General features: G+C 44.5%; 1 protein-coding gene across 2 annotated transcripts in view; it reads right to left on the bottom strand.

Annotated features, from left to right (window-relative positions):
* The window catches only part of ABTB3 (ankyrin repeat and BTB domain containing 3), a 462,092-nt gene that overhangs the window by 76,875 nt on the left and 361,046 nt on the right, over nucleotides 1-24,171 (bottom strand). Inside the window, exon 1 of one of the 2 annotated variants that reach the window (XM_081591336.1) lies at nucleotides 70-206. The exons of the other annotated variant lie outside the window; for it this stretch is intronic. Coding sequence (XP_081447462.1) covers nucleotides 70-206 — 137 coding nt within the window. Of the gene's footprint in view, nucleotides 1-69; nucleotides 207-24,171 lie in introns of those variants that run through there. 2 annotated transcript variants of the gene reach the window in all.

Here is a 24,171-nt window from a genome sequence, read left to right as displayed (position 1 = left end):
GTTAGGGCGGCAGTAGCAGGGGCTGCCCGCTCAGCCCCACCCCCTGCTCATCGCCGACTTCCCCACCACCTCCCTATCCCCACCTCCCCCTTTTCCCTGGAGACCCTGTCTCTCAATTCAAAGTGAGAGAACCTTTGGAGACATCCGGACCGCACCGGTGACCTCGGGGCAGGCTCTCTGGAGTCTTTGGGCCTCAGTTTCCTCATCTGTAAATGGGGGATAATGTGACTGAAAGGATACGACGTGACTCTTCTGTGAGTGTAATCTCCCTCGGCGATCAAATGAACGTTAAGGAGATGACTCACTTAAAGCACCAAACACAGGGTCAGGTGCTTAGTAGAGAATCCAATCCACTCCTGGGGTTATCAGGACTTGGGGCTCCCCACGGAGAGCCCAATCTTAAAGTGCCCTCCAACACTTCCTTCCACCGCTAGCTGCTTCTTGTCATCCTTCCGAAGTTCTCCCAGGCCTCAGCTCTGCTCAAGCACCAGACTGCCGGCAGACTTCAGCATTTGGGAAGAAGCAGTCTTCTGGGAGAACCTGGAGGGGCAGCCCAGAGCTGCCAGCGATGTGCGGGGGAGGAGGGGGCGGTGCTCTGGGGCCTTAGCCACACCCCCAAGCTGTGGGAAGTCTCTGCTCCCCACTAGCTAAAGGGGTCACAGCAGGGGTCCAACTCGCTGCAAGAATTAACCGAGCTCTTGCTTCTGGCTGAACTTTCTAGGTGTAATACATTTGTGCCATCTTCCTGTTCCTGAAAGTGATTATTATAAACTCCATCTTCGCATTAGGACTGAGGACAGGGAGCTTTTGGAAAATCCTGATACCGGAGTCCTATCCCAGGGATTCTAATTTAATTTATCTAGGATGAGGCTGGACATTGATAGTTTCTAAAACCTCCCCCAGGTGAACATAACGCGCCTCAGAATTCTCTGGAGAGTTTCTTAAAATGCAGATTGCTGGGCTCCACCCCAAGAGTGTCTGATTCAGCAGATTAGGGGAGGTGGCCAAGAATTTGCATTTCTAATGAGTTCGGGGTCTATGCTGAGGCTGATGCTACTGGTTAGAGGTGCGTGCGTGTTCAGTCTTGTCCGACTCTTTGAGATCCCAGGGGCTGTAGCTCGCCAGGCTCCTCTGTCCATGGAATTTCCCAAGCAAGAATACTGGAGTGGGTTGCCATTGCCTACTTCAGGGGATCTTCCTCATCCAGGGACAGAACTCCCATTTTCTGTGTCTCCTGCACTGGTAGGCAGATTCTTTACCACCTTGCCATCTGGGAAGCCCCAGAGGGGCACACTCAAAGAACTTCTGCTCCAAAGTATGGTATAGGGCCTGGGGATCACCTGGTTTTGTGTGTGTATGTGTAAATGTAGATTTACTGGCCTTATCTCCAGTAATGCTGATTGCACAGGGCTCATGAATATAATTTTAATAAGCAGCCCCTATGATATTGATTTAGGTACACCAGGGGCCACACTTTGAGAAATGCACGGTGCAGATCAAAAACGTTTCCTATTCATTCATTATGGCTACAACCGGGTTGAGGCACGTGGGGCACGTGGGTGTAAAATTTAGGAAGCCCAGATCATGTCAACATGTTCCAGCAGCTTTCTTGCCTCACCCTAGGCCTGGAGCTGCTGTTCAATCCAGCATGGCTGCCATGGGTGGGGGAAGAAAGTAAAGGGTTTATTTACCCAAGGCAGCAGCCCCCTCACTGTATGCAAGTGTTTCCCCATTCTGGTGGCAGGTTCCAGTTTTTCTGGAATACTTTCTATTTATCCAATGTTAAGACTTAACAGCTGTTACATTCATCTCAGTTAATCCCATTCATGATCTCAACTAAATGCTTAGGACAACCTACAAGCTAGTTATGATTATGCCTATTTTCTAGATCAGGAGAATAAAGTGTACTGAGGTTAAGTAACATGCCCTGGCTCACAAGGTTGGCAAATATGAGAGCTGGGAATCAGACCCAAGACATCTGACTTCACAGCCCATGTGCAGTAACCCCATGTGGTACTTGTCCAACTTCCCAGCATGCACCTGTTACCCCAAGGGGGCCCATCTGGTCATGGACCTTTGACAGCAGGTCATTTTCATTCCTGCTCACTCAGCTCCATTCTCTGTCTATAAGGTTTCCAATCCTTTGAAAATCCACACCCCACTTAACCTCCCAACCACAATTCAAATCCCACCTCTCCCTAAACATTTCTCCTGGGGACTCCTCCCAACACGGACCCTTCCCACAGTGGCCCCCACCCCAGTGGCCTGCAACCAGCCTTGCAGATGCTGCACGAGAATGTGAACTCCATGAGACAGGGACCTGGGACTGCTGGATGCACTGACCCAGCCCCATCCCGAGTCCCAGGACAGTGCCTGGCAGGCTGTGAGCACTTAATAAATAACGTGTTCATGAAACGGACTAAGATTTATCAATTCCTCACTGGGTGAAACAGATAAAATCGAGTTTCTGAACCTGTGGACCTGTGGGGCAGGTTCCCAGGGAATTTCTGCCTGGATCAGCCTGCTGCTTAGTCTGTCGTCCTCATTCTCTCCTTCTCTCCATCACCTAAACCGAATCAGGCACTCAATAAACACACACTGACTTGAAATTGAATTGGATTCTACAGTCTCAGGTGAGCAGAACTTATTTTTGTCACAATGACTCCATCACTGCTGAGACCAAACTGGGATGCCCCTCTGAGCTGTTTTCTCAGAGGTGGCACCCCCGCCCCCTGGCTTGCCTTTCCTTTGCTGGGTCCCAGACCCTCAAGCACAGCCCACAGCTCCCAACACCTCAGGGTCCTCTGTAACACTGCCCTTCAGCAGCTGTCTTTCATGTTAGATGCTGAGGCCTGGGGCACACAGTCAACTCCTGATGAATACAGAAAAGGAGAAAAAGACGCTCTGCTGCCTTCGAAATAACACTTTTACCAAGACAGGTGGCGAGCATTCGAATAAGAAACCTTGAACCCCAGATTCCACCACCTCTGAAATTTTCTATGGACTTGTTCTCCCCTTTCAACATTGCCTTCTTTTCGTCATTCTGACCTCAATAGTTTTTAAGCTCATGAATTCTTTGCCAGCAACTCATTTAAAAATCTTCTTATCTTGTCTACTCAGAGGGAAAGAAAAATAGTATTATTTGTGAAGTTTCTTTTGGAGGAGGTTGGAGATGGGACAGAATGCTAGGGTCTTGAGTTTTGGAGAGGGTGGAGAATGCTAAGAGGGAAAAAGACTACATTCTCCTGATACATTTTTTAAGAGAACACTGTTGGTGAAGTTGTCTGTAGTGACTAAAACCTAGAGGAGGCCCAAGGAACTCATGGTTTAGTGAAGCAGATTCAACCTAAGAATCAAGGCCCAGTTTGGGAGGTGGGTAGGGAGGGGGGTGGTAGATGGATGGGTAGGGTGTAAGGAGTGGGAGGGTAGCAAGGAGTGTGTGAAAATTGCCAAGGCTCTGATTTCACCCCCAGAGTTTTGGTTCAATAGGTCTTGGGTGGGGCCTGGGCATCTGCATTTTAAATAAAATCCCCTGGGAATTCAGGAGCAACCCAGATCTAATAACCTCTGACTAGGTGGCCTGAGGTGAACAGAGGGGTGGGGGAACACAATCAATTCAAACAGGGCAGTGCCATTAAAATTGTCATTATGGCCTTAAAATACTGAAAACAGAGTTACCTACCATATGATCCAGTGATCCCACTCCTGGGCATAAATAACGACAAAATCCCAATTCAAAAAGATACATACATCCCAATGTTCATACCAGCCCAACTAACAACAGTTAAGAAACGAAAGCAACCTAAATATCTGTTGACAGATAAATAGATAAAGAAGACGGTGATGGAATATTATTAAGCCATGAAAAAGAATGAAACATTGTCATTTGCCGCAACATAGATAGACCTATAGATTATCATACTAAGTGAAGTAAGTCAGACAGAGGAAGACAAATATTAATATGCTATTCTTTATATGTGGAACCTAAACAATTATACAAATGAACTTGTTTACAAAACAGAAATAGATTCACAGTTGTAGAAAATAAACTTATGGTTACCAAAGGCGAAAGGCAGGGAGGGATAAATTAGGGGTTTAGGATTAAAATGGTCTTCCCAGGTGAAGCTAGTGGTAAAGAGCCTGCCTGCCAATGCAGGAGACATAAGAGATGAGAGTTTGATCCCTGGGTCAGGAAGATTCCCTGGAAGAGGGCATGGCACCTACTCCAGTGTTCTTGCCTGGAGAATCCCAGGGACAGCAGAACCTGGTGGGCTGCCGTCTATGGGGTCGCACAGAGTCAGACACAACTGAAGTGACTTAGCAGCAGCAGCATCATATACAAAACAAGTAGGCAACAAGGTCCTACTGTATGGCACAGGGAACTATACTCAATACGTTGTTGTAGACTGTAGTGTGCCTGGAACTGGCACAACACTGTACATCAATTATATTTCAATAAAATAAAAAAAGTAAACCCTAAAAATCCTTTAGGGCACTTCCACATTGCAGCTATGCTTCCAGAGGCTGGAGATAGAGTGGAGAGCAATACACATCTATGTTGTCATAGAGCTAACAGTCTGACAGGAAGACATATAAGAAACCTGTAAACCAGCCAAGTAATAAAGCAATTGCAAACTGTGATTGGTGCCAGGTTGCTGGGATAGAGAATAAATAGGTTGAGGTGGAGTGGTGGGAAAGCCTCTCTGAAGAGGAGACAAAACCTCAAATATGTGAAGGAACTGACCCTATGCGAATGTGTAGAGAGATGGGTATTTTAGAGAGCAGTAACAGACTGTGCAAGGGCCCTGAGGCAGAAAAGACCACTACAACTCAACCAAGGGGCCTTCACATGAATCATGTCCTATTTGGCCCTCCAGGACAGATGCAGTGGCCAGGACACATGTGAGGAAGAATCACTGTGGTTGGCTGGATAATGGCCCTCAAAGATATCAGGTCATATTCCCACAAACCTCGGAATACTGATAGCACAAGGAGGTCTGAAGATGTGGTCCAGTCAGGGAACTTGAGAAGATTAGCCTGGATATCCGGGTAGGTCCTAAATACAATCGCACGGGTCCTTAGAAGAGGGAAATAGGGACATTCAATACAGGTGATACTGAAGCAAGATGCTCTGCTGTTGGGTTGAGATGAAAGGAACCACAAGCCAAGGAATACAAGGAATGCAGCTTTAGAAGCAGAAAAAGGTGAGGAAATGGGAGTTTTCTCTCAGAGACTCCAGAAGATAGCAGACCTGCTGACAATTTGGTTTTGGCCAGTGAAACTGATTTTGGACTACTGGCCTCTAGAACTGTATGAGAATGAGTGTGTGTTGTTTTAATCCACCAGGTTTGTGGTAATTTGTCCCAGCAGCCCCAGGAGACTAAACCAGGGTATCGACAGGGTAACTGCAGGTGAGTTTGGAGACTAGAGGGTGGAGAATGTGAACCAAATATTAAAGCTGGGAGTGAGGGCATCCAGAGGGCTCTGGAATCATCTCAGAGGTCTGAACTGCCTTGTTCCTGAGGTCAGAGCAGTTCTTGTTGATATGGGCTGAATTATATCAGCCTCAAATTCATGCATCAAAGCTCTACATGCCAGAGCCTCAAAATGTAACGGTATTAAAATAAGGCCATTGGAGTGGGCCCTAATTCAGCGTGACTTATAAGTGTCCTTATAAGATGAGGAGACTGGGACACACGGAGAGACACAAAGGGGCAACTATGTGAAAGATGCCGTGAGAGGGCAGCTGGCTATAAACCACGGAGAGAGGTCTTGGAAAAAACCACACCTGCTGACCAGGCTTTAGCACCGTAAAAAGATAAATTTCTTTTGTTCAAGCCACCCAGTTTGGGTTAATTTGTTATAGAAGCCCCAGCAGATGAAAATGCCTGTGGTTTGACTTAAACTTTGCTCAGCCCTCAAGATTTTGGTCTGTGGTAGAGGAGCTTCCATTGGAAGCTGATTCTTTAGAGAGCTGCTGGTTTTCGTTCGTTTCCTAGTGACCACGGAAGATGAGTTCAAAGCCATTTGAAGGCTGTACCGTGCAGAAGTCAGCAGTTTGGGCTTTGGAGACAGGCTGAGTGAGAGCTAGATTCCAGCTCCACTCTCAAACTGTGTGACCTTGAACAAAGTATAGTTGTCCCTTGGTATCCACAGGGAATTGGTTTCAGGAACCTCATTGGAACCAAAATTCTCAAATCCTTTATTAAAATGGCATAGAACAGTGGGTACTCTGTACCACAGGCTCTGCATTCGCAGATTCAACCAACTGTGGATGTGGACCCTACAGATATGGAGGACTCACTGTATTCCAATGGTCATGCCTTGGTCCTCTCACTGGGAAAGTGGGGATAATAAGAATATCTACTTCAAGGGGTGTGGTTGGCCTAATAATGTCGCCCCACTGAATGTCCACATCCTAATCCCCAGAACTTGCCAAGGTTATTTGATAAAACAGAGTCTGTACATGAGATTAAGTTAAGGATTTTGAGCAGGGAAGACTAGCCTCAACTACCCAGGTGGGCCCTAAATGAAATCACAAGGGAACTTGGAAGAGGGAGGTAAGACAGTCAAAGGTGAGACTTCCATGGTGGTTCAGTGGCTAAGACTCTGCACTTCCAATGCAGGGGGCTTGGGACTGATCCCTGGTCAGAGAACCAGATCTCACATGTCACAACTAAGAGTTTGAATGCTGAAGCTAAAAGATTTCACGTGCTGCAACAAATACTTGCAACAGTCCCAAAAAAAAAAAAAAAGGTCAAAGGAGGGAGTAGATGTGATGACAGAAGCAAAAAGTTGGACTAATACAAGAAAGGGAACAGGAGTTAAGGAGCACGGGTGGCCTCCAGATGCTGGAAAAAGCAAGGAAACAGATTTTTCCCTGGAGACTCCAGAAGGAGGCAGCCCTGGCAACATTTTAAATTTAATGAAACTGATTTTGTATTTGTGACCCCTAGACTGTAGGATAATCAATCTGTGTTGTTTTGAACCTCCATGTTTATACCAGTTTTTTTGTTTTTGTTTTTGTTTTTGTTTTACAGCAGCCATGGGAAACGAGCACAGAGGGTTATTGTAAGAACTGAATGGGATGATGTGCATGTAGCCTGACACCTGGTACCAAGAAAGTGCTCATAAGCAGTAGCTGTCATCATCATCATCATCATTAGCATTGTTTCTAGCATCACTGAGCCTTCTCCCTGCTGGATGGAGGAAAAGCCCTTGCTACACAGAGTGATGCTCCTGTCTTTTTTCAAATTGAAGCAAATCTCTGCAGTTGCTATGCCTTTTTTTATAAATCATGTGGCCCTGACTTTTCATGTTTGTTATTTGTTGAGTCTTTCTTAGGCTGGAGAAGAATTTAGATGTTTGACGGTGGTTTGGGAGGCTCATAATTTCAGGGACGCAAGGAGTGAAGGACAAGCAGCAGAACTGATACTAGACAATATCCAGGGCTGGTTTCTATAGCAATATTCACTGTGATCTCACTGTAGTGGTGAGACCAAAGCTAGGAAGATGATGGCAGAGGTCAGAGGTGGCCATGGCTGGTTACTATAGTGACAGCCCTACTATACAAAGTATGGTGGGCTTGCCCAAGGGGGTGGTTCCTGCAGGCAGCCTAGAGAGGGAGAAGCCAAGGGTGTGGGCTACAGCAGAGCTTCTTGAATATTAATGTGCATATGAATATCTAGGATCTTTTTAAAATGAAGGTTCTGATTCAGCAGGTTTGGGGTAGGGCCCAAGATTCTGCATATCTACCAAACTCTCTGGCAATGATTTAGCCACCAACCCATGGACCATACTTAAATAACCAGGCTCTAGCAAGTATTATGACTCAAGACAGAAATCAGAAATGGTGAATTGTGTTATCATGTTTAAGGGGGAGAAGGTGAGGTCAGGAGGGTGAGCACTGTAAGAGGGGTGAGAGGCCCAGGGGACAAACAAAACAGAAGGAGCTTGTTTGTACCTGGATCTCCTGATTAAAGCTGGGAGGGGTATGTGTGCTATATTGGATTGGCTAAACCTGGGTCACAAGCCTGCACCAAGCTGTAGGGGAGGTCGGGAGAGCAAGTTTCAGCTTTTATCAGGAGAGGTGGGTTTTACCTCCCACCAGGATTCTCCTTCAGTTTCCCAACAATCTTACAAAATATAATCTTTCAGTCTTGGGGAGTTTGCTCTGAACCAAGCACCCATCTTATTGTCTGATAGGTATTTTATATTCATGACTGTGTTTAGCATTATCTTGAGAATGTAAATACTCAAAATACACTTGGGGATGGTTATATCTAAATAGACATTATCTCCAAAGTTACCTAAATAGACATTTCTCCAAAGAAGACACACAGATGGCCAAAAAAGTACATGAAAATATGCTCAACATCATTGATAATCAGAGAAATGCAAATCACAACTACAGTGAAGAATCAACTCAGTGGTCAGAATGGCCATCATCAAAACAACCTACCAACAGTAAATGCTACAGAGTGTATGGAGAAAAGGGGACCTTCCTACACTGTTCATGAGAATGTAAACTGGTATAGCCACTATGGAGAATAGTATGGAGGTTCCTAAAAATCTAAAAATGGAACTACTATATGATCCAGCAATCCCACTTCTGCACATATATTCGGGGAAAACCATAAATCAAAAAGATGCCCTAGTGTTCATTATACACACACACACACACACACACACACACACTCTCTCTCTCTCTCTCTTACACACACACACACACACACACACATATATATATATATATAATGGAATATTACTATATATTTTATGTGGAATGTTATATATTCCATAGTATATATATAATGGAATATTACTCAGCCATAATAAGAATGACATAATGTCTTTCGCAGCAACATGGATGGACCTAGAGATTATCATACTGAAGTCAGAGAAAGACAAATATCATATGATACTGTTTACCTGTGAAATCTAAAAAAATGAAAACAAATGTACTTATTTACAAGACAGGAATAGACTCACAGACATAGAAAACAACTTATGTTTACCAAAGGGGAAATGGGGGGGTAGGAATAAATCAGGAGCACGGGATTAACATATGCACTACTATATATAGGACAGGTAACTAACAAGGACCTACTGTACAGCACAGGGCACTCCACTCAATATTCTGATAACCTATATGAGAAAAGTATCTGAAAAAGAATGAATATATGTATATGTATAATTGAATCTCTTCACTGAAATTAACACAACATTGTAAATCAACCGTACTCCAATAAAACTTAAAAATATACATATACTTTGTGGTGGTTAATTTTATGTGTCAACTTGGCTGGGTCACAGCTACCCAGATATATGGTCAAACACATATTACCCAGATATGTAGTCTGGATGTTTCTGGATATTGAAAGTATTTTTTAGATGAGATTAACAAATCAGTGGACTCTGAGTAAAGCAATTTATCTTCCACAAGGTAAAAGACATTTGTTCTTTAGAAGAAAAGCTATGACAAACCTAGACAGCGTATTAAAAAACAGAGACACCACTTTGACCTCAAAGGTCCTTATTGTCAAAGCTATGTTTTTTTTTAGTGGTCCTGTACAGATGTGAGAGTTGGACCATAAAGAAGGCTGAGCACCAAAGAATTGATGCTTTCAAATTGTTGTGCTAGAGAAGACTCTTGAGAGTCCCTTGGACTGCAAGGAGATCAAACCAGTCAACCCTAAAGGAAATCAACCCTTGAATCTGCATTGGAAGTACTGATACTAGAGCTGAGGCGCCAATCCTTTGGCCACTTGATGTGAAGAGCAGACTCATTGGAAAAGACCCTGATGCTGGGAAAGACTGAGGGCAAGAGAAGAAGGGGTCCACAGAAGATGAGATGCTTGGATGGCATCATCCACTCAATGAACATGAGTTTGAGCAAACTCTGGGGGATAGTGAAGGACAGGGAAGCCTGGTGTGCTGCAGTCCATGGGGTCTCAAAAAGTAAGACACAGCTTAGCCACTGAACAACAATAACAACAACAAGATGGGTAGGCCTCATCAATCAGTTGGAGGCCTGAAGAAAAAGAAAGACTGATCTCTTCCGAAGAATAGGGACTCTGCCGGCTCACTGCCTTCAGATCTAAGCTCCAGCATTGACTCTTCCCTGAGTGGATCATACACACATCCTACTGGTTCTGTTTCTCTGGAAAACTCTGCCTAATACACACCTGCAATGGGTGCCATGGGACTTAACTGTCTGCAGAGAGGTAGCCTCCTCTTTCTACATGGATCCCGCCCCCTTCAGCCTCATGCACAACTGGCAGGGGCAGGGAGGAAGCTGAGGGCTGGATCATAGAGGACCTCTTCCTAGCATCCCAAGTGTGGGGCCACACCTCTTGGGAAATGAGACAAAGGAATCATGGGTAGGTTAAGGCCAATGCTTTTAGGGAAGAGCAAGCCATTCGGTACCAAAGCACAAGTCCTTTGCTATGTGAAAGTCTACTCCACCAATAGGTAATTACATAAATGCCCTGAAATGGGGCAAGTGCCAAGGGGCACTGGTGAGGAGGTGATTTCTGCTAATAATGCCAGCAGGTGCTTGTGAGTGATCACACAACCTTCTTTGTCTTTCCTGTCACACATTCTGAAGAAGGTGATTTAGAGGGCTGGGGCGTCATGAATGCAGTACTGAGGTTCAAGCAGTTTCAGGCAGAGCAAAAATGGTACACAAATTATAATAATCTCCTCATCTCCCGGCTGCCAACAAACAGCTGCACCTCCCCTAGTCTTCATCTTCCCTCCCACCCTGGAGAGGAAGGACTCCACCCCCATCTACCCCCCACTTCCCTGGGCACGTGACTCTATCACTTCTCTCCCCACAATCCCACAGCTCAACCTCCACCTCCTCTCTGGACTTTCTCATCAGCATTTAAGCGCTCAACATGTCTCTCACAATTTGAACCGCAGAGGAGTAGAAATGCTGGCGAGTGCAAAATTCACAGTTCTCCTGAATTTCAATCTAGGTCCTTGGTCTAGTTTTCCGTCTTTGGCAGAGGGAGCTCAAAATCATCTGGGAACTGAATGAAATGCATATTCCTGTGTTTGCAGAAATGCATATTCCTGTGTTTTAAGCCACAAACTTGGTGGCTTGAAACAACAGAAATTAAGGGCCCATTTTATGCTAAGCATGGTTCTGAGCATGAAAGGAAGAAGAGAGGTTATATAACTTGCCTAAGGGCACACAGTTAAAAGCAGCAGTACAGGCAGACAGACCTGGAGTTGAGGCTAGTAACTACATTCTGTCATTTGCAGGCAGCGGCTACAGTATACACAGGCTGGAGCTGACAAGGAGGGGAACAAGTGGTGGAGTGAGGTGGATGGGTAGGAGGCAATCCTGGAGAGAGACAAGGGAAGAACCACCCAGGGCCTTGTAACTTCTGTACTAAAACTGTAAACTCCTAATACTTGAATTGCAGTTGAAAAACACAAAATCAGAAAACATTTGAAAAGAAATATAAAAAATGGGTTGGCAAAAATATTCACTCTGAGAATGCAAAACAATGGGTTCACCGTAACTGTTTGTTTAGAAAGAGAGCGGGGAGTTTTTTATATTGTGGCTGAGATTGCTGGCTCTCACTTTATATGTGTCTTTGCTTTGTAATAAGACCCCCAATCTTCAAGTGGGCTTATAACCACCTAGCTTACATTTTTCAGCCTCCCTTTCAGCTAGGAGACTGGTTCTTACAAAGATAAAAGCAGAAGTTTCTTGTGATACTTTTAGGAAAGTTCCTACATAGAGGCCCAGCTTTCTCTGCTCTTTTTCCATTCTGCTGACGAGAATGTAGACTGAATGGCTGGTGCTCAAGCAGCCAAACTGAACTATGTGGTAGAAGCCACATGGCACAGCACAATGATAGAAGAAGGATGATTGGTTAAGTGGCCACACCTGCCCTGGATTATTAATTCCAGACTGGTTTATATGAGAAATAAACATCTATTTTGTTTAAACACCTGCTATTTGAGTTTTCTGTCACTGACAGCCAAATCTAATTCTAAGTGACACTCATATCAGTTCCCATAACATGTACATTAAATCTCTATTTTTCTTTTATTTTTGTCACCATGGATTTGAGTTTCTTTCTGTTTAACAAAAAAAGACACATATTTTTTAATAGTTATCTTCTAAAGACTATGAATTTGTAACCTCGAGATTGTATTAACATTTGTTCCTAGAAACTACATTTACTAAAGTATTTGTTACAGTGAATTGTTTATTCATTTAAAAGTGTAAACTATGTCATAGGAAGTTGATTTTGTTCATCAGCCTCAGGAAATTTTACTGACGGTGGCTTTGAGCTCGTCATAGTTAACCCACAAAAATCATAATACAGATACTCTTGGAGACAGAAATGTATCTCAAAGACTTTATTCTCACTACAGTTCTCTTATAAGGAATTTTAGCTTATTTCAGCTATTTTCCCTCAACGTTATTGAGTTAGAGTTGATGCATACCAGAGTGTAAGTATGGGGTGTACAGGATGATGCGTTGATGCACATATATTATGATCACAATGGTAGGGTTAGTTAACACCTCCCTCACCTCACATAATTACCATTCTGTCTTTGTGGTGAGAACTTTTAAAATCTACTCACTTAGCAACTTTCAAGTGCATAATAAAATATTGTTAACTACAGTCACCATGCCGTATATTATTAGATCCTCAGAATTTATTCCTCTTATGATTGGAGGTTTGGATCCTTTGGCCAACATCTCCCCAATTCCCCTACCTCTTGCCACTGGCAGCCACCTCTCTTACTCTCTGTTTCTCCCGAGTTCAGGTTTTTCAGATTCCACTTATAAGTGAGATCATACAGTATTTGTCTTTGTCTGACTTATTTCACTTAGCATAACGTCCTCAAGGTCCGTCCACGCTGTCACTTATGGCAGAATTTTTTTATTTTCTCTTGGCTGAATAATATTCCATTAACAGGTCACTTTTTAAAATACCACGTAGAATCTTTTCTTTTATACAACAAAAGGGAAGCCAAAGGTGAGGCTGGGCATAGTCTGGAGGTTCTCCTATGTGTTCTTGGTGTCCTTGCCACTGGGCTGCGGCTTTGAGAAAATGATATTCCAGCTCTCTTGTAATAAACCCTTGAACTCACATCACCCTGCACTTGGCAGTCTGACAGGCTGGATTAAATTCATACTCCAGCCCTGATCAATCAAAACCCTACTCATCAAATCACAGACTGAAGACAGCTGATTCCCCAGGCCTCCATGGAATGACTCATGCCTTGAGTTAGGAACATATTTTAGAGCAGGCTCTGCCACTAACTGGCCATGTGACTTGTGTGTCCTTGGGGCTTTGTGGGCCTCAAGTGTACTCACAGTAGAGTTAAGGGACCAGAGAACTAGAGTAACAGTACAGTATTTTGAAATAAATAAATCAATAACATACTGCCACAAGGAAGTTGGGGGGGGGTCCATGAAGGCAGCTTCCAACAGAACTTTTTGCTATGATGGAAGTGCTCTGAATCTGTGCTGTCCAACACAATGGCCACAAGCCGCTGTGACTACTGAACACTTGAAATGTGGCTAGTGCGACTGAGTAGCTAAATTCTAATTTTATTCAATTTTAATTGATTTAACTTTGGGTGGTTTAGTCAGTAAGTTGTGTCCAACTCTTGCGACCCCATGGACTTTTAGCCTGCCAGGCTTATCTATTCATGGGATTTTCCAGGCAAGAATACTGGAGTGGGTTGCCATTTCCTTCTCCAGGGGATCTTCCTGACCCAGAGATTAAACTCGGGTCTCCTGCACTGCAGGCGGATTCTTTACCAACTGAACCACCCGCTAGTCACAAGTGGTTAGTGCCTACCTTACTGGATGGTGCAGTTCTAAGGAATATCCTTCAGTTCAGTATAATTCCAGACAAGAATCCTGGTGAATGGGGAAGTGGAAAAAGGGCTACAGCAGATATTAAGCAACCTAATTTTGGACTCAGTTTTTCTTCCCATTATACAGCATATTAAAAAGCAGAGACATTACTTTGCCAACAAAGGTCCATCTAGTCAAAGCTATGGTTTTTCCAGTAGTCATGTATGGATGTGAGAGTTGGACTATAAAGAAAGCTGAGCGCCAAAGAATTGATGCTTTTGAACTGTGGTGTTGGAGAAGACTCTTGAGAGTCCCTTGGACTGTAAGGAGATCCAACCAGTCCATCCTAAAGGAGATCAGTCCTGAGTGTTCACTGGAAGGACTGATTTCGAAGCTGAAACTCCAATACTTTGGCCACCTGATGCGAAGAGCTGACTCATTTGAAAAGACCCTGATGCTGGGAAAGATTGAGGGCAGGAGGAGAAGGGGACAACAGAGGATAAGATGGTTGGATGGCATCACCGACTCAATGGACATGAGTTTGGGTAGACTCCAGCAGCTGGTGATGGACAGGGAGGCCTGGCATGCTGTGGTTCACAGGGTCGCAAAGAGTCAGACACGACTGAGCGACTGAACTGAACTGAACTGCTAAGGGAGTAACTTAGTGAGTAAGTAAAGGAAAGTATACGGGAGACCTCTGCAAGTTAATGATCACTCAAGAAAGCAGGTTTGCTTACCTGCAAAACCAAGCAGGCTTGCTTAGCAACAAAACCCATGGAGCAGAAGCATGAAACATGCCCCCAAACAATAAAACAATGGTGGAATGAGACCCACATCTTGCCCAGTAATGTCAGTAATTTAATGATTCCTAGGACATGTTCCTTTGCACACACTAAAAAAATAAGGACATTATACTGAAACCGAGATGATTTACCATATTTTAGTATATGTTGCCATCTTTTTGCTCATTTCCATTGTACCATGACAGTCCTAGTTTGACCATGTAGGGACAAGAAAACTGTTCTACTCTACATGGAGGAGGAGCTGATGCTGGAAGTTTGACATTTACTAAAAATGAGGAAGAAGGTGGTCTTCTGTCCCTCCCCACTTTTCCTTTGATTATAAAACTGTAGTCCATAAGTTCTCACTGTGGCACTCCCTTGTCTGCCTGCTTCTATCTCTCACAAGCATCCTATACTAATAAACTCTTTCCTTACCTGTACACTGTCTCTCACTGAATTCTTTCTGAGCCAAGACAGAAGAATCCATGTTTTATTAAGTCCAGAGACATGTCCTGCGATTTCAGTTCTATCTAACTCGTGAGTCTAGCTCAAGTCTTTTTCAGAGTTAGATTAGTTATAAATGATGAGTAGATAACATCATCTGTCTCAGACTGTGCCAAAGCCCCAAGATTAACTGGGATAATAAAATAAAAAAAAAGAATGTCACTATGTAGCATGTGGGCGGGGGGTCCTTTGGAAACATAGGGGATGGAAATGGGGTAGAATTTCCCTGTAAAAAGGAAAATAAAGAAGGAATATGGAGAAAGGAAGTAAAGAAAAGAAAAATCCTAAGAGACTTAATAATCAAGCAAGGGACTAGCACAGGAGGAGAGACAATTCTGGTGCCTACACAAAGCAACCATTTGGCCATGGAGCAGATTTATGGACTCTCCATATGCATGAGAAGAAAACATATGTACAATTTACTTCTCTGACTAAATGTTACCAATTCTACATTCTGTTGAATCTGGAAGTGAGAGATGACAGAACCCAGGAAGGATTTAATTAAAGGAAAACCAAAAGGGCTATTTGTTAAGCTGGAGTTTGGTGCTATCTAGGAAAGGATTCCTTGTCTAGGTCAGCACTCCGGGGTGACCCTGTCCAGCCACACAAGTGAAATAATCAGGGCTGATAAGCTGATGAGATGGAAAGGTCTGGGTTGTGTCCCCTACCCACCTGCCACGACCTGTCCAGTCCTCTCAGGAGCATTCCTGCTGCCTCTCCTAGTGAAGGGGTCAAGCTTTGGGGCCAGTCTCAGGGGAGGCAGTGTAACGAGATCCTGTCCAGGGATGAGCCCAGGTCAGGGAGGGGGACTGGGCCAGGTCAGGAGCAGCACTTCTCTGAGATGGAGGAATGGGGTGGCAAGCAGGGTTCGGGGTGGGGTGTGTGTGGGGTCAGATGGGGTGCGGGCGTTGGTTCTGAATGGAAGCTGAGTGCGTGGTGAGTAGATAAATCAAAGGTGCCATGAAACCCTTAGATTCCCTTTTCACCTAAAGATGAGGATAATGTTCACTGGCCCTTCTTCACAAGGCCACTGAGAAGATGAGATAACAGGTATGGAAGTACAATTAAAGATTTACATTTAGGCATCTTCATGTACACCAGGCACCTAACACACTTGGTCTAAGTTGCTATCAACTTAAACATCAGATTAAGATAAACACTTTTTTCCAGTAGTCATGTACGGATCTGAGAGTTGGACCATAAAGAAGGGAAAATGTCAAAGAACTGATGCTTTTGAACTGTGATGCTGGAGAAGACTCGTGAGAGTCCCTTGGACTGCAAGGAGATCCAACCAATCAATCCTAAAGGAAATCAACCCTGAATATTCATTGGAAGGACTAATGCTGAAGCTGAAGCTCCCATACTCTGGCCACCTGATGCAAAGAGGCGACTCATTGGAAAAGACCCTGATGTTGGGAAAGATTGAGGGCAGGAGGAGAAGGGGGCGAGAAAGGATAAGATGGTTGGATGGCATCATCGACTCGATGGACCTGAACTTGAGCAAACTCCAGGAGACACTGAGGGACAGGGAAGCCTGGCGTGCTGAAGTCCATGGGGTGGCAAAGAGGTGGACGTGACTGAGCGGCTGAACAACAACACGAAGGAAGGTAGCTCTGATAACCAAAACCTCATTTTGTCAGCGTCTTCCAGCCACAACTGTAGCAATACAACACACTGCCGAAAGAGGGAGCTCCTGCACACTTGCTCAACACATAGGCTGGGTTCTCGTGGCTTTTCCTATCAGTACATCACTCCTGTTCTCCTTCCGCTTCCAGCTTTCCAGCCTCTCTGTCTTGCTGTATTCCTCTTTCCTTATTACTGGAGCAGTCCACCTCTCTGCTGCATCCTCCTAGAGATCTTCTTTTCCAGACATGGCTCCTGCACTGGGCTTGCCTCAGTGCTACCCTCAGGAAGCAGGCCCATGACATGGGCCAAATATGAATCACTTTTCTTCTGGAAAAGACAGACGGCAGGCCAAAGTCAAGTACACATTATCACAATGCTAGGGTATTTATTCCACTGTTCAAATCACTAGAGTGTGGAGCGCTGGATTTCATTATCCATGCTTATTTATCTTCAGTTTTCCCCTTCTGCGATACCCAAGGCAGGGGGTTCAAAGGAGTAGGTGCTAAAAAGTGTTTCTCAAGTTAAACTGATAACTGTTTCTACGAGTTCAGGGTCTGGTGTCAGACTGTCGTGAGTTTTGGTCCTGGTGCTGCCAGTTAACTGAGTCAGTGATCAAATCTCAGCAAGTCACATGGCCAAGAGCCTCAGGATCTAATTGGGAAATGGGGAATAGGGAAATACATGCCCTCCAGGCTTGCCCGGCACACAGAAAATAAATTTCAGTAAATGACAATTGTTTTGAACAATAAAACGGTATGTCTGAATTAGAAATTGGACCGATGTGTTCTGGAAATCTCAGGGAGCAAATGAAGAAGTAGTGGTGGTAGCTCCAGGGAGCAGATCTCATCTCCTCTTAAGTAAGACCTCAGAGGAGTCTTGGCTGTCTGGAGCTAGGATGGGAAGGAAGCCTCAGGGAGCAGATCTCATCTCCTCTTAAGTAAGACCTCAGAGGAGTCTTGGCTGTCTGGAGCTAGGATGGGAAGGAAGCCTCGAGGGCTGCTGCCTTGGCTGGGCAGTCCCTTGGGTAGGACCTTAGGAAGGAGGTTGAAACATTGAATGGGCAGTTGGTCTGGATGGCTATTTGGAATCTCTCTTCATCCTAAGGGTCCAACACTCCACATTTAACTGGTTGGCCACCAAGGTAAGACTCTTTCTAGGATTGGACCATTGCATTATTTTCTAGTTTTTCTCTTCAATCTTTTCACATTGCTGTCACGATGAATGTGCTAAGACATAAATGTGGTCATCTGATAAAAGTATAAATTCCTCAGCCTGCCCATTTGTTAACTGGCTTCAACCCATGTCTTCACTCTCTGTTCCCTTCATGCTGGTCCAGCACCACTGTGCTCCAGCCACACGAAACAACCAGCCATTTCTGGAACACACATGTCTGCTCACACCTCCCTGCCTCACTGTTGCTGTTGTTCCCTATCTCTTTCTATCCTCTCCATCCAGTTAAGTTCTATGCATCCTTTAAGACACCGATCAAATCACTGCCTCTGGGAAGTATTCCCCAAGAGCCCCCCATACTCATAATATAGTTAGTCCTTTGTTTCCCTCTGCCTAGATAAGCATTGTGTATGTAATTCCATAATACCATATATATCATATTATTATCACAATTTACGTCTTTACTACCATCCCAGCTAACTGTAGGGGCATGAACTATTCAGCTTTGTATCCCCCAAACTTGCACATCATAGTGCTTGCCACTCAGGATGACATTTTATATTAGTGTCCTGATTTATTCTGTCTCCTCCACTAGACTGTCAGCTTCAGGAGAGCAGGGATTTACCCTGTGCTTTATCCAAAGCACTTCTGTGGTGCCTGGAACTTCATAGGTCCTCAACCAACATTCTTTGAGTGAATGAAAGAATGACTGTTGAATGAATCAATAAATGTTTGTTAAATGAATCACTGAATGTATGATTAAATCCTGTGAATTTGCTTAGCTTAATTCTGGTGGCTTTCTCACTTTACTATGGGTGATGGGTCACTGGAATGGTTTTTATAAGGACTAAAGTAAAATGATAAAAATAGTCACATGTTGTTTATTTTCAGTTGTCTTAAGAGTAGGAATGCACATAATTAAAATTCAATGAGAACCAGGCTTGGGTAAAAACTCTATAAAAAGTTAGGTTCAGGAACTTGGCCAAGTGTCCCAAATAAATCCCAGTGACCCTCAAAGACTTCAGACTCTGGGAAAGTCAGACATGAAACATAAATGATGGGCAGGCATTGGGACCACATTTCTCTTGAGTTGAGATGTTCCCTGTACCTGATTTACCACTACAATAAAACTAGGGAATGTAGGGGAGGCTGTCAAATTGTCACCAGCAACAAGTTCTCTGGAATAATCTACAAGGCTGTGCCAGTTCCAGAACAGGATTTAAAATTGCTAACTGGGACTATTTATAGTGCATTTCCATTTGTAGATAATAAGGGCAAGCTTGTTAGGGATTTTGCATGTTTCAAACATTGTATGTGGTCTATATTCCAAGAAAAGACACAGTTCTGTTCAGTTCAGCGAACCAATTCAGTTCAGTTCAATTCAACTCAACTGAAATAATTCAGATTAACAAACATTTACTGAGTTTCTCATTGTACATTGACTAGAAACCAAACTCCTCTATATACTCAAAAAGTTCTGCAAGATCTAACACTGTCCACCTTGGACTTCATTTCCTACTATGCTCACTCAATCTGTTCCAGCCTCGCTGAACTCCTTGCTGTTCCTTGCATGTTCCAAGAATGTTCCTGTACCAGGGCCTTGGCACTTGCTGTTCTCTTTGCCTGTCAAGATCTTTGTTCAGATAGCCACCTAGTTTACTGTCTCGATTCCTTTACTTCTCTGCTCAAATTCTATTTCCTTGGAGGAAACTTCCCTGACCATCCTGGGTAAAATCGTACCTCTCATCACTGTGCTTGGTTCAGGTACCAGTTTTATTTCTCTTTATGTCACTTACCTGTGCCTGATACTTTACTATTTATGCATTTGTTCTTCCTCTGCACCCCCTAGTACAATGTAAGCTCCATGAAGACAGATATTTTGCCTGGCATAGAATAGATGTGCTATAAATATATGTCAAATAGATGAATGAATAAAATGAGCTCCTACTATGCATCAGCTTCTATACTTGGTGATATTGAAAAGACCTTAGTCTTCAACCAACTCATGATGTAATGTGAAAAACATGAGAAAAGAGGTTTATCTGAAAACCCTTTTGATAAAGGAAGGTACAAAGTCTTATGGTAGAATGAATCAGAATCAGCTGGAGCCGAAGAGGGTAGGAGTCTGTTGTGAAATGCCATCCTGAGCCTGCAAGTGGGAGAGAGGAGGACTCGGAAGAGGAATCCAGGCAGAGGAAGTCAGATGAGGAACTGCAGAGCCAGCTTGGGGGACTCTGTGTGGACTGAAGTAGCTGAAGGGATAAGTGGATGGGAGGTACTGGAGTGGATGAACCTGAGAGATGATAAAGGCGTGAACAGGGAGGACTATTCATGGAGCAGGCCAATCACTTAAAACTTGTTCCCTATTTACTGACTCTCTCCTTAGAGCGAGGGTCCATGCTGAGTTTTGCGGAAGACACAAGGATTGAAAACCTGAACCCTGGTGTTCAATCTAGCAAGAGAGGTTAGTGTGGCCACATAACCCCAGTTTCCTAGGGCATCCCTAATGATGATGTCTGTTTGCCCCTAATTATCCTTGTAAACTTGTTAGATCATGACTTTCAATTAGGGGATTGGAGCAGAAAGTGGCCATCAAAGAAGGAAGGGCAGATAGCCATGATGCAAGGCTGACAATGAGAAGTGCCTTGCGCGATTTTCTTGTAAAGTGCTCTGGGGTCTGGAAGGGGCAGTGCCTCCAGGGATGGATTTTTGGAGGCAGTAGAATCTGCAGTCAGTGTCAGTGTTTTTAATAGGTTTGTCCTTGATTTTGACTATTTACTGGTTCCCTTTTTCCTTCATAACACTATTCTTTCCACACCATGCTGCCATAAGGGGCTGGAGAATGGCCATGTGAGGGGTGGAATTCTATGTAATGAATTCATAGAGAGCAGTGTGACAAAGGACTGCCAAAGGACCAGCTCCAGCCTTGGAGTTTGAACTCTTCAGTGAGAACAAAGCCTGGGAAAAGATGAACCTTCTTTTGCCAGCATGTTCTGCCCAAATTCCTGGGCAGGCCTGAACCTGACCTGCTGAATCTTGACCGAATTCCTCACACCAATTTGAAAGAACTGAGGAAGTCTTCCCTGGGAATGTTTCTTATCTACAGGGTGAAAACAGAGCGAAGACTTTAACACAGTTATAAACAAACACAGCCAACAAACAAACAATTCCTGGAATAGTGGAAACCTCATTCTCTACAGACATGGCCAAGTACATGTGCAATGAACTCTGTACATAGTACAAGCTCAAAATTTGCTTGCTGATGGTGCTGGAATTCTCTTCTCTGTTCTAGAAACAACATGGGAAGGAGGGTGGGGAATTCTAGGGATCCCTAGGGCAGCCCCCTGGTTTCTTTTTTTTTTTTTTAATTAATTAATTAATTAATTTAGCTGCACTGGGTCTTCGTTGGGCTTCCCTCGTGGCTCAGATGGTAAAAGAAATCACCTGCAATGTGGGAGACCTGGGTTCGATCCCTGAGTCGGGAAGACCCTCTGGAGGAGGGCATGGCAACCCACTCCAGTATTCTTGTTTGGAGAATCCCCATGGACAGAGGAACATGGTGGGCAGAGGAACATGGACTCCCATTTGAGTCCATGGGATCTCAAGAGTCGGACATGACAAGGCATGTGGGATACTTCTTTCTGTAGTTTGGCAGCGTGTGGGATCTAGTTGCCTGACCAGAGATCAAACCCGGGCCCCCTGCACTGGAGTGCAGAGTCAGCCTCTGGACCACCAGGGAATTCCCAGCCCTCTGGTTTTATCTGACCACTCACTGTATGGCTTTGGGCAAATCTCATGCCTTTCCTAGACTCTTCTTTCAGTCTCTTAAGTTGTGAAAAGCAACTCTGGCTGGTCTTTACACTTTTGGAATCCAGGGAGGTTGCAAGTGTGGACGATCCCCAGAAACCAAGAAGCACTCGCTCCAGGAGATTTTGATAATGACTGTGGTTAGAAACCTTACAGATAAGGTGGTGCTCCTCCCGATATTTCCCACATGGCATTTCTTCCTGGAAAAAGCAGCAGGAGACAGGGCTGGGGAAGCCCACCTCTCAGGGCTCTCCTCCTTCTGCAATTTCTCCCTCACATGGGCCATCAAGGGCACATGAATTAACCCTTCAGTTGCTCCAGACAGACTACTCTTTTTATATCCATTCCCTCTACACTGGTGTTTTAATCACACCACTGTGGGCAGTTTTAAAAGAACAGCAATTCACAGATTGGAAACAACTCAAATGCCCAGCAACCTGGGAACCGTTAGGCAAATTATGGTGCCTTCACAAGACGGAATATTTTGTAGTCATTAAAAATGATGTTTATGAATGCTCTGTAGTAGTGCTAGGATAATGCTTATGGCATACTAGTAAGTGAAATAAAAAAGATATAAAATTAAATATACACAGTGCAGTTATTTTAATTTGTATTAAAAAAAGGAAAAAATATGTAAAACAATCATTTTGGCTACCTCTCGGTAGTAGAATTGTAGATAAGTTTAATTTTCTTTCTTATATTTTTGTGTATTTTCCAAAGTTAAAAAAATGAGCATATACAACTTTTCAGTAAAAAGATAGGATCTGTATAAAAATCTGTATTTATAGCACCTGTATTGCAGTTGTAAACATATGCAGTCCATGAGGACAGCAGAATGGTTAGAGGGGAGAATGTGATTAAATCAATAAACCTAGCAAAACTGTAGACTGGGGTACATGGAGACATGTATAGGCTTTGTTTGGGAAGTCAGACCTCGAGGAATGAAAAGGCAGCCCAGATGCTCTGTTGCTCAGGGCAAATGACCAGATTTACTGCCTGGAGTCTTTCCTGTAACATGTGAAACCCAGCTCTGTGCTGGCAGCCATCAATACCATTATTTCTGAAAGGATAAAAAAGGAGTGAAAACTTGGCACAAGGGCAGATGGATTGAAAGCAGGCTGAGCTCAGAGAATGCCTGCCTTCCCTCTCTCTCTCTCTCTCTCCAGGCCTTTCTGGTACCAGGCACTCAGGCTCCCACTGCCCACAGTTTACACCAGGCAGTTTCAAAGGCTCATTTGTGCTGTTGTTCTTTAAAAAAATGTTTTCTTGCTTGTTCAGAACATTCACGTATGGTTCCCGAGGCCCTGGAAACAGGGCAGGCAAAGGACTGAGGGTTCTCGGCAAATGAGAAAGAACCAAAAAATCCAAGGAAGCTAATACAGGTTTCCTCTGGACCATTCAGCAGAGGCAGGTGGCCACTGGTGACCCCTCTCACTGGGGGACTCCGCCACTCCACCAAGCCATCCTCTTGGGACTTTTGCAGGAACATTCTAACTGGTCCTTCCATCATCCCCTGCTCCATCCTCCCGCTGCCATGCACTCAGATCATCTTCATATCCCCCTCTACTCTACGCCAGGCTTGGCTGGCTGCCAGAGACAGCAAGAGAGGATCAAAGCCCAGTCCCTGCCGGTGAGGAGCTCCAAGTCTGGCAGTGAAGACAGACATTTGGAAGCAAATGAGGCCAGAGTGGTGATTGGGGCCACACAGGAGTGGGTCAAGGGGACACAGGCTCTGGAATCACAGTGCAAGGCTCAGCCTCCAGCCCAGGCACTTACTAGCTTAGCTGTGTGACCTTGGGCCAGTCCTTAGACTTCTCCACGCCTCCCCATCTGTATGTAGGCAGAGTTACAGTATCTCAGAGGCTTCCATGGTGGCTCAGCGGTAAAGAAGCCGCCTGCAATGCAGGAGCCACAGGAAACGTCGGTTCAACCATTGGGTCGGGAAGATACCCTGGAGGAGGGCATGGCAACCCAATTCAGTTTTCTTGCCTGGAGAATCCCATGGACAGAGGAGCCTGGCAGGCTACAGTCCATGCGGTAGCAAAGAGTTGGACATGACTGAAGTGACTTAGCATGCGTGCACAGTATCTCAGAGGGAGACTGGGACATTTAAGAGGGATAACCTGGAAAAGTTCATCACAGGGCCTGGCTCACATTAGCACTCAAGAGTTGTTATAATCATTCACAGATGCCTTCATGGGCACCGGGGGTGAGGGGCACAAGGGTTTCACAGCAGAGGTGAGGATGCAGTTGAGTCTTGAAAGATGAGCAGGCATTTGTACCCTGCTCAGGCGTTTCCCTTGTCCAAACCTTCACCCTAACCCCACCATTGAAGGAACAGAGGCCCATCAACACCTGCAGGATGTATTTTTCCTCCATAGACTTTCAACTCAGTGTGGATTTTCTAAATCCTTGACTATGGGGGAGGCCCAGGCACCACCT

This window comes from Giraffa tippelskirchi, chromosome 4 (genome assembly GCF_054371585.1).
Source record: "Giraffa tippelskirchi isolate mGirTip1 chromosome 4, T2T-mGirTip1v1.2.pri, whole genome shotgun sequence".
Classification (NCBI taxonomy): Eukaryota; Metazoa; Chordata; class Mammalia; order Artiodactyla; family Giraffidae; genus Giraffa; species Giraffa tippelskirchi.
The sequence above is the reverse complement of the archived record's forward strand: the minus strand, read 5'-3'. Positions and strand labels throughout refer to the sequence as shown.